The sequence below is a fragment of the Mesitornis unicolor genome, unplaced genomic scaffold (assembly GCF_000695765.1).
Source record: "Mesitornis unicolor isolate BGI_N332 unplaced genomic scaffold, ASM69576v1 scaffold2444, whole genome shotgun sequence".
NCBI lineage: Eukaryota > Metazoa > Chordata > Aves > Mesitornithiformes > Mesitornithidae > Mesitornis > Mesitornis unicolor.
In genome coordinates this window covers 7,535-24,146 of record NW_010179263.1, presented here as the reverse complement: position 1 = coordinate 24,146, position 16,612 = coordinate 7,535, and the positions used below count along the sequence as shown (strand labels likewise).

At 44.7% G+C, this 16,612-nt stretch overlaps 1 protein-coding gene across 1 annotated transcript in view; it reads right to left on the bottom strand.

The window, feature by feature from the left end:
- TACC2 (transforming, acidic coiled-coil containing protein 2) overlaps positions 1-16,612 on the bottom strand; it is a gene marked incomplete at both ends in the record, with an annotated part of 72,485 nt that overhangs the window by 54,242 nt on the left and 1,631 nt on the right. The window contains one exon of the mRNA XM_010182702.1: positions 10,788-10,919. Coding sequence (XP_010181004.1) covers positions 10,788-10,919 — 132 coding nt within the window. The remainder of the gene's footprint in view (positions 1-10,787; positions 10,920-16,612) is intronic.

The following is a 16,612-nucleotide window of genomic DNA, read 5'->3' as shown; positions in this document are numbered from 1 at the left end:
ACCCAACATGGGAAATGAATGGTACCATCAATAAACTAAAATTACACGGCTGTATTCAGAGTCCCTGTTAGGTTGAGGTTACAGCTCAGCTTCAGTTTTGCATGCGGTGGCTACACCAAACTACAGGACGGCTCTTTTGAATGTTGTAAGAGCTCCCTACTGGATTTTATTTGTCAAAGAGAAAAGGAAACCATTGGAAAAAAGCATCCCTTAGAAAGGCAAACCCATATTGAGAAAGCAAAGTCCTGGCAGATACCTGGAAGACAACAGGGAAAGCACAGGCACTGCTCGTCCTGCCAGCGGGTAAAACAGGAATATTGCAGCATCTTCCTAAAAAATGTAAGGAATACACTTAAAATGCCTGTGTTGACCCCCTCAAGTGTGTGTCTATTAAATAAACAAAGGCCAAATAAAAAAAGGCCTGGGTTGAATCCTATTCGGAGGCTGCACGGCCCTTTCAGGAGCAGCACAGCAGAGAAAATTCTTACCCCATTTCCCAACGCTTGTATGCAGCAGAGAGATGAGGTTCACCAGCAATCGCAGGTCCTGGCCACCACATTCACTGACTGACACTGCAGCATCAAGGGCTCACGACACAGCCTAGAGATTCACCATGAGGACACCTCACCTCCTCTTATGCCGCCCTTTCTTATCATGGGGACAGGATTTAACTCTTAGAAAAACAACTGTCCAAGCTCCTCAACTACAGTGACGTGAACTGGAGCTCTGGTAAAACAAGGACATGGGCTACAACGCTGGTGAGACCCCGGTGGATGGGCTTCTGTCACCTTAGTGTCAATGCTACACTGACTGCCCAGAGCAGCTTGGAGCCTCAGGAAAGTGTTTCAGACCAAAAATGAAGGAGCTCAGGCCATTACATCCAAAGGCACCTGCATAAAGTGAAGTTACGCGCTCAAAAGCAGTGGCAGCTCTGACCAAATACTACATCAACAAGATTCAATGAGAGAAACTAAAATCAGGCCACCAAAATCAAATTAACCTGTGCACGCAAATTCCTTATAGTGAGTACAGTGACCTCATGGGGAGGGAACACGTTCAATAATTTTAAAACTCCAGACTGTGATTGTTTTTCGGAAAAAGAAGTGCTGTAACAGCCTTGGATGTGAAAGTGTTGTTGACAGCAGATGGAACGAACTGCGGACTGCAGCCTCTGGCCAACACCATGCAAGAAGCCAGACCAGGACCGCAGATTTACTTCTGATCTGGCCATGAAGGCTGCTACACTGTGAAGCCATCAGCAAAACAACCCCAGGATGAGGTCTGCAGAGTCTCTGTCATTTTGCTTGTAGCTACATTTACCTAAACCCATGTATGTCTTTAAACCACTCTGGGTGCTCAGAGCATCATATCACTCATTGCACATCTTGTATTTCACAGAGGAGGGATGTGTAATTAAGCAACCACAGCTTTAAGCTTGCAAAGCTGGCTCTGACTTCTGATTTCTCTGTGGGACAGAGGCACAGAGTGTTATAAATCTCAAGACTGAACACAAACATGGGGAAATCAGCAGGGTTTTCCCTGCCACCCGCCCTGATCTGGAAGAAAAGAGCTGGGATGAGAGGGGAGCTCTCCCTCTCCTGCCTGGCCCCAGTCCATCCTCTGGGCCTGCCAACAGAAGCATCAATTTAGCACTAAATTTAGTGGTGGCTTTTCAAAATACAAGAACTGTGTTGATATCAGAAGTACATTTTTGTAAGGTCTTCCCCAGAACCCGAAACACACACAGATATAGCAAAAAAATTAAAAAATCATCCTACTGTGGCTTCAAAGGACTTCAAGATGCCCCGGGCATTTCAGCCTAGGGATGCACAGGCACATAACAACTTGTTGTGATCCCCCTGCTGAAAAAGACTATTTAACTATTCAGCACCATCCTTTAACATTTATCATTTTCTCTTCCTGCCTGTTTCATCCATTTAAGGAAGAGCCATATTTTGGCCTAGACTAAATTAATGTTTTTCTTGAAATCTGATGTCTATTGGTTAGTTGTTTAAAACACTGTACAGGCCTCTAAATATTTGGTCTTATTGCATGTCATGTTTATATATAAATTCAGATTTTGGTCACTTGCACCCAATTTTTGACTTCCATCAAGTACAGGGCTGGACAGGACTGTGATAAGGGTTGTGATATACTGAAATTTATGTTCTGTTTCTTCGCTCTTGGCTTCTCTATCGTGCTAGGCCTATTTACGCTGGTTATAAACATCACCACACATACGCACATGGAAACATCAAAGAGCTGAAAGAAAACCCTTCCTCACACATTCATCCCCCTTGGGAAGGAGTGGGGGAATATTCAGCTCCAGCTCCTAGCTGCAATGCATTATTGAGGTACTGTGCAGAAATGAGCACCGTATAAAGCAAACCGCATAGAACAGAGCAAAACCAAACAACCCAGTAACAAAAAGGGGCTGCTCTGGTATCCTGAAGGCTGCAAAAAGCAAATTAAAACAAAAAAAAGATGGGAAAATGTTAATGAAGGAGAGATTATTGTTTATAGAGAATTCAGCTCCCAATTTTTTAAAATTTATTTAGATGATACTGTCTCTGGGTCCCAAAGCCTTGAATGCAGCTGAAAAGACGTTTTCACCCCAAGGACTCCCTTATTATTAGGCTGCCATCAAAGGGCTCAGGGCTAGGGCATCCACAAGATGCTAAGAAACAGCAACATCTTTCCTTTAGGGCTAAAAGGATCAAACTGCTCAAAAAATCCCAACATTGTTCCGCATAGACCCAGTGACAAGGCAAACCATCGCCTCTGGGAGGCTGGCTGTACTTTTGGGAACACATTAGCACATTAAAACGCTGACATCTTTTGAAGCGCAGCGGTGACGGCCTTCTTAGGACACCCAAGGCTGGAGACTCCTGTGCTCTAAAACCCCTCCAGGAGCGCCAGCCCTCCCTGGCCTTTGCTGATACCCGTCTAAGCACAGGGTCCATCTGCTAAGCCCTTCCCAAAAATAGGGGTCTTCCAGGACCAGGGTTGAGTCCAGTGTTACAGAGAAGATCGAGCAGTTTTCAACCACGTGGGCAGTCAAGGTTTGGAGTTGCATCTTTCAAAAGGTTACACAGTAAGCAGTTTTCTGGGCTTTTAAAGAATTTAAGCATTCTGCAGTATAGGCTGCACAAAAATACGTGGCTCAAGACACATTATGCTTATTCCAGGGTCAATACTGATCATTGATACTGACACCAAATCCTTCAGAAAGTCACACCTAAGCACAAAAAGCGACCCCAACCCCTTTGTTTTCTCCTTCTCCACAAATCAAATTCAATTTTTTTGTTGCTTTAGGGAATAGCCACACTATTGCATGTGAATAGACCACCATTTAAAATTAAAAATCTCAGTTATTTTGGAAGGTGACAGCTCAAAGAGAGAACCTAAGGAAATGCCACCTCCTGGAGAGCCGCGCAAATTGTCAAAGAGAGCAATGACCTCTTGCTATCAGGTAGCAAGAGCAGTGGAAAATCTGCTTTGATTTCTTTCTTTCCCTGCCTTATGTGTATGGAGCAACTTTGTGCTACAGATGAAAGAGTAAGTAGGCAAAGTTACCTGAAACATGCAACAAATTTACCCCATTTTGGTTTACTGGCAAAAAGCAGTGAAGTGTTAACATAAATTGTAGCATCTATGCTTTAGTAGTGCCTAATAAACAGGCATTTAGTGCAGTCCATGTCCACAATATAATTAAGATATTATTAGAGTCTATAATTAGCAATTTAAAGGCACATTCATCGCCATCCTTCAAAGATCCAGTTATCCCTAATTTAATCCCATTATGGTACAGATAAATCAGAAAATCAGCCCTAAAGTAAGAAGGACAGACCTTCAGACTGAAACCACAGTCCTGTTGGAATTTGTTTTCTTGGTAGCTGTTTCTTTTTGGTTTTTGGTTGTTTTTTTTTTTGTAATGGGCTTACAGTGGGGAAAGGTTCATGAGTACAAATGAAAATAATGTACAAAATGTAAAATAATTAGAGTGTGTTAAACCAGCAGGATATTTTTCAATATTCTCTTCAAGAAAAAGAAAAGAAATTCATCCAATTGTCTCTATACAATACCTGGCATAATACAGCCCTATCTGTGTTACCATGATATAAAATAATTCACCACAAAATAACATGAGGAGATGCTAGGTGTAAAGCTTCAGAGATTGAACTTACTGTTATAGATTAAATGCTTTGATAAACACATTGTTTGCACCACCACTTATCTAGATTAACACTGTGTGAGTGCTTTATTTGCATTCACACATTGTTAACTCATGAAAAAAACCCCACTCTCTCTGAATTTTAAGCCTGAGCACATTTGACACACAGCATTTCCATTTGACAAATCAAAGAAAAACTGGAGTGACCAGTGACGATGCACCCAGGATGGACACTGCAACTCATGGGAAACAAACACTACAATGGGTTTTTAAACAAAAATAATAAAAAATATTAAATAAAATAATAATTAAAAAAAATCTGTGTCCACTACCCCCATTGAACACTCGTTGGTTGCTAAGGTCACTGCTTAATCTAAATTGCAAGTGAGATTAATGGCATTAAGAGTTATGAATAACCAAGATGCCTGCTTAGTTATTGAAATTTCCTGCATGGGAATCCCACGACAAAGACAACAAAAGGGGCCTCTGCACGGTGCCATTCAGGATGGCAGGGGGGTCACAGTCTTTCAGAGGTCGGCAGTGAATTACGCTGAGTAACGTGAGAACGAAAAGCACCAGAAGATCCCGTGTACAAAAGCCTTTATGAAATTAAGAAGCCCCCCAAACGTGGAGATGAGGTGTTCGGGAGCTGAGCACACCCTCACATGTGGAAGCCTCCATGGGAGCTACGGAAGAGGCCTACGTTAGGCCTCAGGGCAGCCAACCCCCACGGACAGCTCTTCGTCCCCCGCCATTTAGTGCAGGCCCTGCCTGTCATTTGCTCCTTTGGTTCCCCTCCTGTTGAGGCACAGGCACTTCAGTTTTGGATTCCACTTGTACCATGCCGCTGCTGCTGCATGAACCAGGCCTGAGTTCACTGGATCACAAACTTTAAACCCCTCTTTTCCAAATTTCTGGCCCAGACCACAAGCAGAACCACAGCAGGGGAGGGGATCTGTTAGACTGCTGAATGCGCCGTTGTAGACCACGTCCATGAGCCCAATGCCCAAAGCTCTACTCACAGCTCCATGCACCACAGTTGCAAAACCACCACCGCACACCATGGCATCTTTCTTGCTTCCATGTTTCTTTTTAAGTCTTTAAACATCCTGAGCTATCAGATCCCTGGGACAGCAGAAGCCAGGCTTGTTACGAAAGGAGATGTGCAATGCTGGGAGGGGCCTGACATTTTTAAGGGCTTTCATGCACCGGCCCACAGCCGATAAGACTGGAGGAAATAAAGCTCTCCGGGGGCACCTTGTTGCAGATTTCAGGAGGTAGAATCCAAAGGTCTCTTGCCCTCAGGGCCTACGTGAAGAATTAGATTATAAAAATGCTGGATGAAGAAATGAGACAGGAACAGCGTCCCTGCCTGGTGCAAGTTTTTGCTGTGACTGCCAAGGATGGCAAATGGTCAAATGACGACTCGGTACCTTCTTAAAGAAGTCAGCTTACAGCTTCAATTTCGAAAGAGTTAACAGAAAATTGAAAGAGGTTTTTTATTTTTCAGGCGTTTCTTTTTGCTTTTGTTTTTAAAAGATTTAGCATTAGGGGGTAGAGCGCCCCAAAAGCACAGGCCATATTTAAGCATAACATTGATTACTGAGAAATACAAAATACTGATCTGAGTTCTAACCCATGCGTTACCTGCATGAGGACAAGAGGTGAAACCCTACAAGTCCTCCACCCTCCTGACAGTGCCAGGGTCCCCTGGTGTCCTCAGGGCTGTCACCATGCATGCCACAGTGCCAGGGACCAGCAACCCGAACCAGGCTGGGTTGAATCTGCACTGTCACCGTTTCCTGGGGTTGATGTAAGATGATTAATGCCATTCTGAAATTCCTTGTGGATGGATTAATTAGCGTAACGACATATTCATTTTCATGATGCTGAACCTGTTCTAGCAGCAAGGAAATTACCATATATTGCCTGAGGGAACCTGTAAAATACACAGGAATAACAAGCAAACAGAGGGCTACCATCGCCCTTCTGTCCACCGCCACATACAGAGAGGAGCTTTGCAACACACACAAATAATTGCTCTCTTGGAGCAGAATGCACCCCAGAGACCCCAAATTCTAAACAAAGATATAGTTAGAAAACCAGTGACATTTCCCACTTCTGTTAAGCAGCCATTAACACTTTGCCTTTTAAAAATGCAGTTACTGGAAGCTATTTGTTGAATTGCTGTGGTTTTATGGAAGCTGTCCTCTATCAGCACACATGGGGGTCCCCAGGCACCCTGCCCATCACACACAGCACCATGTCCCCCCTCATTTATGAGTGGACCCAGAGAAGCCTGCAGAATCCAGTCCCTCATCTGCAGACCCCGCCATACCAATCCCACAAGCAGCTACAAGAAAACACACTTAGTCCACACCATTTTTGGCTTGAATCGCAGCAGATACCCTCTATCAGCACACATGGGGGTCCCCAGGCACCCTGCCCATCACACACAGCACCATGTCCCCCCTCATTTATGAGTGGACCCAGAGAAGCCTGCAGAATCCAGTCCCTCATCTGCAGACCCCGCCATACCAATCCCACAAGCAGCTACAAGAAAACACACTTAGTCCACACCATTTTTGGCTTGAATCGCAGCAGATCTTATCCCAGGATTTGATGCTATTCCTCAGTAACAGGCTGAAGGGATCTCTGCTGAGTGACACAAAGCACACAGCTGCCTGGGGCTGAGCAGGTCTGAACCCATCGCACAGGAGACACAATCTCTTATAAAAACCTGGAGTGGAGGAAATGCATGAATGAAGAGCAGGACTGTGGCTTGTGCTTATCCATTACAGACTGGCTGATGATGTAGAAAATACCTATTTTTTATGTTGTGCTTCAGAGGATGGTGACTGCTTTTCGGGATATCAGCCACAAAGCCTCAAGAAAAATCCTTAGGTTTTAGTTTCCAAGACCTGAGCAACTTCATTTTAGTGCCTTCATTCTGTTGGTATTATTAAAAAAACATCACTTCACTTGTGCACAGACAGTTCTGATACACACTAGAGGTACTACAATCCAGTTCATATAATACACTTTAAAAAAAACCAAAACAACACAACAAAAAAACCCCAATCCATTAACAACCAAAAAACCCTCAAACCCCAAACTTTAGAAACAAAAAGGTCTTGACACTGCATTTGTATCCATCACTTGTATTTCCCATCTCTTCCTTGCTCAGCGCACTTGTAAACTTAGTGGAATGACAGATCCCTTTCAAAAGGCTGAAATTCACCCAAGGGGAAAAGCCATGTGTTTTTGAATCCCATTTAATCCCTTCTGGACTTTGATTACATCATTAAAAGCAACTCAGTCTAGGATTACAAGTATTGGTCACAAATGAAGGCAATACATTGATTTTTATTTACTCAGTCTTACATCAAGCCTCTCCAAAGGAGGGCAAAAGGAGAAAACTTGTTTTCAACACATGATCAAGCAAATAAAACCCAGAAGCTTATCTGTGTGACACCAATACTTCAGCTTTGCTCCCTCCCAGGGAAGAATTAGGAAACCACCGCTTGGAAACCAACAACACAGAAAGCAGAGCTTTCTGTAAAGGCTGTGGTGACTTTTTGCCTTCAGATAGAAAGATTTGTTGCTCTGCTTCCAGTTGATTCCAGGCACATTTTCGGAAAATTAGAAAAGAAAGAGATGTGCGTTTAATTTCAGAGATTCAGAGATCAGCAGAAGTTCGTTGGAGCGGGTCCAGAGGAGGCCACAAAGATGATCAGGAGCTGGAGCACCTCCCCTACAAGGACAGGCTGAGAGAGTTGGGGCTGTTCAGCCTGGAGAAGGGAAGGCTCTGGGGGGACCTTATTGTAGCCTTTCAGTTTCTGAAGGGGTCCTACAGGAAAGCTGGGGAGGGACTGTTTACAAGGGCAGGTAGCGATAGAAAAAGGGGGGATGGTTTTAAACTGGAAGAGGGGAGATTTAGACTGGGTGTTAGGAAGAAATTCTTCCCTGTGAGGGTGGTGAGGCCCTGGCCCAGGTTGCCCAGAGAAGCTGTGGGTGCCCCCTCCCTGGCAGTGCCCAAGGCCAGGTTGGACGGGGCCTGGAGCAGCCTGGGCTGGTGGAGGTGTCCCTGCCCATGGGGGTTGGACTGGGGGGCTTTAAGGTCCCTTCCAATCCAGACCATGCTGTGATTCTATGATACATCCAGAGTCTCTCCAAATAATCCAGCTCCAGTCTGGTTTACTTTTTGAAATAAAATTGACCCCATATGTGACAACAAGGAGAAACCACTTCTCCAAACACACCAGACACACTTCCCATCACAGGTGTAGCTTTCAGAGCAGGCAGTGAGGCTGCAAGTGAGGACACGCACAAAGACAGCATCTGCTTTTTGTTGTACAGACTGGATTATATCCATTTCTCTCCCTCCTAGGACACCCAGAGGGGTGGGTCAGCTCTTCAGAGCCTCTCCAGCTCTATCCCTAAGGCTTCCATAAAGCTCAAGTTACCCTCACCAGCAATATTTCAGCACTCCTCCCAAATTACGGAGTGTCTGTGACACGGTGCATAATATGACCATCATAATCACAGAGGAGACCGAAATGCCTCAAGGATCCATTCACAGAAAACTGTGCAGTGGCACAGCATTTGCAGAAGTTTAGCACCTCACTGTCCAGGCCATTGCCATAAATGTGACGAAGTGAAACATAACCCAATTTACACACTATTATTCTCCATGGCTAATTTGACTTGATAGACACAAATCACATAAAAGTGCAAGATAATCCAAGAAATATTTACCTAAGGGGCTGATTATAACAGCAAAGAGCTATTGGGCCAGTAATATATTTGCTTTTCAAGAGGATGGCAAGAATTATCTTTCATCCTACAGACATCTCTAATTCTCACCTCTGTATGCATCTGAATTCCAAGGCTGAATTTTGACTCTGCGTTTCTACTAATATTACTTAATTACGCCATTGCTCACCCCATCCAAGAGATTCTTACACACACATAGATATTTACATTACTAAACACGCTACATCATTATCAAAACCAAATGGAAGCTTCAGAGGCAAAAGCCAATCTGAATATGTGAGCCCTGCAGCTCTCAAATTATTTCTCTTCTCTTTGATGGTGAATTAGGTAAAAAGGAAATAAAAAAAGCCCAAAACCCGTGTGTTTTGGTGGTTTCCATTTGGATTTGTAAACAACATTCATCTGGGAAATTCAGTCCAGGGTATCCGTAAAGTTCAAACCATTTGGATGATTCTCCAGAAAGAGCCAACATCTTGGGGTAAGTATTTGCTGACTTACAACCTCACCTCACCGTTTCTCTCCATTTTTAGGGAATGAACCATGGCATCTACCTTTCATTCACAAAATTCTCTCCAGATTACAGAACTTGCATACTGGTGCCAAACCTTTCAGCCCTCATAGTCCCCACCAACTACACACGGGTTAAAGAGTGCGGGTCCAGTACAGCATCATGGAGGAACAGCACACGAAAGGCTTGGCCTAACTGTGTGATAGCAAGCACATACGCTGGAGGTGAGGACATCATTTTCTGACCAAAATAATCACAATTTTAGAACAAACAGTAAACCAACACGGTTCCTAGATATTACATTGTGGGTATTTTTTTAATAACATTTGCTGATAGCTGTTTATGGACTGTTTCACGGCAGAACATGTCTATTGTGTACATTTTCATTCGTGATCCAGAGTGCCCTCCTGCTGACAGCAGCACCTTGTGACATTTCTGACCAGAGCCTTAGTGGAAAAGCTGCATTTCCGTGGTGTTTCCTGCCTTGTATCACACTTGTCACAAGCAGCCGGCCTGTATTTGGGGGGTGGAGAGCACCATCCTCCTGGGAGTGTCCATTTAATATCCTCAGCCGTGCTGTCACCTTTTCCATTAACAGAAGTCACAATAAGGGCAAGCCTTCATTGCCGAACCACAGCGGCTTCCTGGTGAATCACCCACAAGACAGGCGGCATGTGAAGCTCTGACACGAATATCCAAGCACGTTTCTCATTTATTTGAGATGCGAGGACTCAGCCTGGGGCTTTCCCAAGCCAAAATTTCCTAGGCCATCTATCAAACGCTGTGGCACCAATCAGTGCAAAGCCGAGGGAGAGAAACATCAACTATGAAATTAAGATAATTCAACATTTCTTCAGCAAGAAGAAAACCAAGCTGAACTTCTTCCTTCAGTGCTGACAACTACAGTGCAAATTACCAGTGTGGGGTGGGGAAGATGCTGGCAGCATCTGAAGGGGAAGGAGCAGAGCAGTCCTCTTGAATATGACCTGATCTTGCACAGTTTCACCAAAAATACGTATCTTGAACTTCAAGAAAGGAAAATATTTGGGAAAAAAAAAACCCTAAAAATGTAATAATTTAAAAATAGTAGAGAAGATCACCATAGTAATAACCAGTGTAGTCCAAGCTCCCTCTTCTGGTCTTTTGGAGTAAATATACTGGAGTCAGCAGGCCTTGACAGTCCAATTGGTGTTAAAATACAGCAACAAAATATAACTTAGGCAAAACACCTGCCAAAGTTATTTAGCCTCTTTCACTCTAGCTATGTTTTCTTAAGGATGAACAGATATGGAAATGTATTTTAACATATGAAATAACACTGCACAATACCTCTTTTCTTCCCTTGTGAAACCTTCAGCTTCCTGGGCAGGCAGATCTACACCATCACCAGGGGCCACAGCCAAAGGTGCATACCCAGAAACCAGGTTATCAACTTCTTGGCAGTGATCAGACTTGGGAGTGCTGCAAAACAATTATGAAAAATAAGCTGACAAATTTCACAAGTACCCATGAAGCCTTAGTGAAGTCTCCTGAAAAGATGAACTTTGGCTGGATCTAAACCAAGGAGCTGTAAGGAGCACATCGTCCCCTCCTCAAGACCATCTCACTCCCACCTCACACATTTCTTCTTCTTCCAAACCCTATTTCAGATAATCTCTCAGATGACCACACAACCAGGAATATTGCAAAGTTTTGACAGCTCTTACAGATGACAACATTAACTGCCAGAGAAATTTAACCGTGTATGAAATCACATGACCACTTTGCAGCTCTCACAGCCCTCTCTCCTCAGCGTTCAACACAAACATTCAATTAAGGGACTTGAGTGATTTGTCTTTTAGAAAAAACTAAAATCCAGGACTAAAAAATTCTCTGACTTGAAACGCTCTCCCTATACTGTAAAGTTAAAAGCACAGTAATCCCTGAACTCATTACACGAATGTTAAGATTACAGGGCTGTACAACTGCCGTATTTGTTAATTCCTACAAGCCCCTCTGCTCAGCAAAGCCCCACAAGAGCCAAGCTCAGGAGCGTGACAGCCGAGTAATGATTTCCAGAGCACATAAATATAGATTGGAAAGACCGAGTTCCTCTGCAGCAAGGGAAGGCACCGTGGGGTGCTACAGGGAGGCATCCCCGCTCCGGTCCCTGCAGCAAAGGAGGAAACAGCCCTCTGCCCAAATCCCTGGTGCAGGGGAAGGAATCACAGAATCACAGAGTGTATTGGGTTGTTAGGGACCTTTAAAGCTCCTCCAGTCTAAACCTGCACTCAGCAGGGACATTGGTACCAGATCAGGTTGCTCACAGCCCCATCAAGCCTGGCCTTGAATATCTCCAGGGATGGGGCCTGCACCACCTCTGGGCAACCTGTGCCAGTGATCGACCACCTCATGGGGAAGAGCTTTTTCCTCATATCCAACCTAAATCTGCCCTTTTCTAGTTTAAAACCATTCCCCCTTGTCCTATCGCTCCATGCGCCAGTGAACAGCTCTTCCCCAGATTTCCATTACCCCTTGTCCTATCGCTCCATGCCCTGGTGCACAGCTCTTCCCCAGATTTCTTTTCAGGCCATGGAAGGTCGCTATAAGGTCTCCCTGGAGCCTTCTCTTCTCCAGATTGAACAACCCCAACTCTCTCAGCCTGTCTTCATAGCAGAGCTGCTCCAGCCCCAATTCATCTCTGTGGCCTCCTCTGGACCCGCTCCAGCACTTCAATGTCCTTTTTGTGTTGGGGACTCCAAAGCTGGACCCAGCACTGCAGGTGGGGTCTGAGCAGAGCAGAGCAGAGGGGCAGACTCCCCTCCCTGGCCCTGCTGGGAAATCTTGCTGTTCCCTCTCCTCAAGGCAGACCAATGCACCCTGACCACACTCATTAAACTAATGACAGAAAAGGAACTAACTAACCCATGACTTCATGTGCCAAAGGCAGGAGCAGTGCAGGGCCATGTCACACCACGCTGTCCTTCCCAGGACACCTCTGCCACACCACAGGGACACAGACATCCTGGGGTGGCAGCCACAAACAGCAGCCTCCCCTCTGCCACCGCCTGCTTCCAGAGATCCAGACGCAAATGTTTAAGGAATCCTTGGTGGAACAAAGGCTGAGAAGTTTCTTTTAGGTTTCCTGACCTAAATATAAACAGCGATTTTAGCCATTCCTTTCAAAATTTCCTCTCCCCTCCCCTCCAGTAATTATACTGTAATCATAGAAGGCAGATTAAATTGTGTTATTGAATAGGAGTTGGTAAAGTTCAGGGACAGATTGTTCCTTTCTTTAGACACATGGATACAGAGGACAGGCATAAATCACATCCCTAACTTTAGTTACAATACAGAGGAGCACAAGAATAGTTATTATTCCCCAGAGCATTTATCCATTAACTTGCTAAGATCATGAAAGCTCTTTCTGAGAGTGATCTACCTTGATGAGCTCATAGTCACGAAGTTGCTTTGTGCCATATGGTATAGCTACTCAGAAATTTCTTATAAGAAATTATCTCTGCTTTATTCACTTCCTTCTTTCCCTCCCTTCCTTCCCTTCCTTCCTTTTTTCTTTCCTCCCTCCCTCCCTTTCCCCAGTTTGTCTGAACACATCTGACACTGACATAAACTTCCTATATTTTCAGTAACATTAAGTTTAAACAAACAAACAAACAAAAACCCCAAATAAAATATTAAAAAATAAACAAATAAAAGCAAGCTGCTTCCTTTTGCATGCAAACGACTTTGCCCTTTGCTAAAAATGTCTTTGTCCTGATATAGCAACAGCATCAAACCTATACAAGGGTGATGTGACTATATAGGGTCACACGAAGATTAGAGAAAGCAAGATTTTAAAGCAAAAAAAGAGTAAACTGCTAAAAATAAGCGAATGCTGAACATCTGTTTGGAGAGTAAACAAAGACTTGCAGAACTCAAGCAATTCACAAGAGGGCCCAGCCAAACAAAAATACCAAACGCAGAGAAAATTACGGCCCGTATATTATGCCCACTTAAAACTATCCCGGTTAAAGGCTTAGAGCAGCACCTGTTCCCTTTGCACAGCCCCCCCTGCCCATCTGCAGCCCTTCAGCTTCCCCCTTTCAGTCTTTGCACACAAAATCAAACACTTTCCAGAGATACACTTGGATTCATGTCATTCCTGACACTCTGCAAAGCCACACTAGCTATAGAATGCAGGTGTTTTCAGAAGAGCTCTGCTGCCTGGCCTTCGCAAAGCACAGGGCTTGCTTTTATGAGCTGCAGTATCTGTATGTGTTAAAATCCACAACCAAATCGCCTTTATCGTTCCAAGCTTCATCTAAACCATCAAGTACTGGAATCCCACACAGACCAAGTGTCAGCTGCCTCACTTGTGCAAGCGGCCTTGCTCAGGAACGTGGCAGAAATGCATTGTCTTGCATGGTACTTGCATTTTCCCTAAGATCTTGCACCAACACGAGCACCAGGAGGTGACCACCCATCTGCTATGAGGACCGACTGCAGGACAAGGTACCATGGGCAGCATCCACCCCTTTCCCCACTGCTGTCACTGTGATGAGGGGTCCAAATTACCAAGAAGTGTTGAGCAAGGGCATGAAAAGTAGGTTGCAAGATTAATCACACCAGGTCTGGGGCTTTTACTAAAACAAGATTTGCCACTGATATTGTAGAGTAATATTCTAATAGTTGTAGCAAGGATACTACCAAAAGGACCAAGTCTTCCCAGTGCACAATAAACTGTATATTGGCGAGTCTTTGTCCTGTAGTGTCGAGCTGATTAGAAAACAAACATCTTTCAAGCTCCACCTCTGTTTAAGTAATTCTTAAAAGTCCTTTTCTGACCACCTGCATATACAGACAGCCCTAGGTATCCCTGTCTGTGTGCTGCTAACGCCAAGGAACGCATCCCAAGAGCATCATAGCTCCCCAGGCTGCGACCTGTATGACCAGGAAAAGCCCATCTGCAGGTAAAACACCACAGTTTTAGTGCATCCATCACCCACCACAAATTTCTGTATGCCAGCTTAACGTGCCCTCTGCACACCAGGAGCTGGAACCTCCGCTGGAGATTAAACGAGAGCAGCAGCTTTGGGAAGGGACCAAACTGGGTCATCCTGCCTGTTACCGATGGCCTGACCCTAAAGACAACTCATGCACCAAGAGCTTTCCAAGCTGTCATTTTTTCCTGGCAACTTGCAGGGCTTTTTCCCCACAAGGCAGGCAGCAAGTTGCAGGGAACTGATCGAGACTGCCCCGAAATGTTTAACACCTCTAACAGTGCAGCCCAGCTAAGCTGCGGTCTGGTACAGCCTGGCACTCATCTGCCTTCCTCCGCCTTCCCAGTCCAAACATCTCTCACATAAAACAAAAGTCCTGCACCTGCAGCATGAAGAGAAAGATGTCTGTAGCCAAAATTTCTCCGTGTGCTGGCAAACGAGAGTGAACTTGGCCTTTTGGTTTCATTGCTGAACAAAAATGCTTGGCCGAACAGCCAGTGAACTTCTTACCTAATTCTTTTCAGGGCAGACACAGTAAATAAAACCTGCTTATGGAGCGGGTGATACCATGTTGTCCCCGATCAATACCTTATCAGCAGGGGAGGAGAGAGGCAGACAGGCATCCTCAAGAAGCAAAACAAAGATACAGTTTCTTGCCTGGACAGATGGAGGGATAACCTGATCCCTTATTACGCACTGCCATCTGGAAGACATTTAGCACAAACTGACCTCATGCACCATTATTTTTCCCGACCAAAGTGCCCACCATCTGCATTGTGTGACACCCTTGACGGGGAAATAGATGGAAACAAAAGAAACTTGTTAGTAAATAACTAAATGTATCGGGAGAAAAACACTTTATAATTGTACTTTGCTGCAGACAGACTGGAATAGCACCATGCCATCTAATAGCCCTGGTAAGGTTTTAAAAGTATAGTGCAGAGATACAACCAGAAAGCATTGACACAGAGACATCACGTGTGTGCGTAAGAGAACTCTCTGCAGTCATATTGAAAAGCAGTGGAGCAGTATTTCTACACAAAGTGCCCAAAAAGCAGTGCCTTTAATGTGATCATCTGACTTATATAGGGAAGAATCTGCCCCACGTCACAGGTGAAGAGAAGACGAGGGATAAAACCAGCAAACCTCACTGAAACTCTTCCCTTGGCAAAGAAAAGCCCAGTCCTGCTATCACTGTGAGCGTGATCTCGTATATTTTAAAGGTACTGCTTTCATTTGCTACTGACATGTTGTTATCAGGTTGGGCCTGAACAAAACCCAGAGAAGTCAGGGTGCCTGTTAGTGCTGGAAGAAAGTTGTGCTGTGCCTGTTTCGGACAGGAACCAAAGCAGGGTTTTGTTCAAATCTGTGCTGATATGAACCCCTCTTCTGCCAAGCAGCTGCCTCTGCAGGGGGGCACATGGGAGCTACCGGGTTTCTACCGCTGGGACAGCAGGAACACCTCACACGGCTCTCAGAGAAGCTGGCAAGCAGCAACCGCCTGGACAGGAAAGTCGGGTGTGAGGAGAACAGGTCGGCCTTTATGCCTAAAGCTCAACACGGATGCAAAATAAAGGGGTAAGAAAAATAAACAACACTGGCAAGAGTTAACTTGTGCAGCTTTTTAAAAAAACAGACAAAAAATTAAAACCAACAAACACAGGGAAACTGCCTGCAGCCAGATCTGCTCCCGCTGACCCCAGTGTATTTCTTTCTCATCTTCCTCCGTTTCAGGAGCTGAATAACTACTTTCTTCCACGCTGCTTAACCCTGGCTTGCAACTTTTCAGCACTGAACCTTTGCAAAAATCCTTGCACCTTCCTGAAGGTCAGGATATGGAAACAGGAGCCAGGTCCTGTGGGTGCTGCAGGGTCCACGTGCGTTCACCCCCACTGGGCTCAGCCACCCCAAATGGGCCGGGTACAGCTCAGCACCAGTGCTCCCAGCCTTCATGGCTCAGGTGATGCCAGGAACCCTGAGATGAACTTTGGGGCATTAACGGTAAAAAGATTTTATAGACAAAAGTGATAAAGTAGATCAAAAGAAAAGGTATAATTAACTCGAAATTCCAGATGAGAGTGTGGACAGTGTGAATTCATGAGGTTTATCACAGTAGTAAATTAAAACACTCTTAAGACTGCTCTTCCTTAATGTTTCCTATTTAATCATAGACAG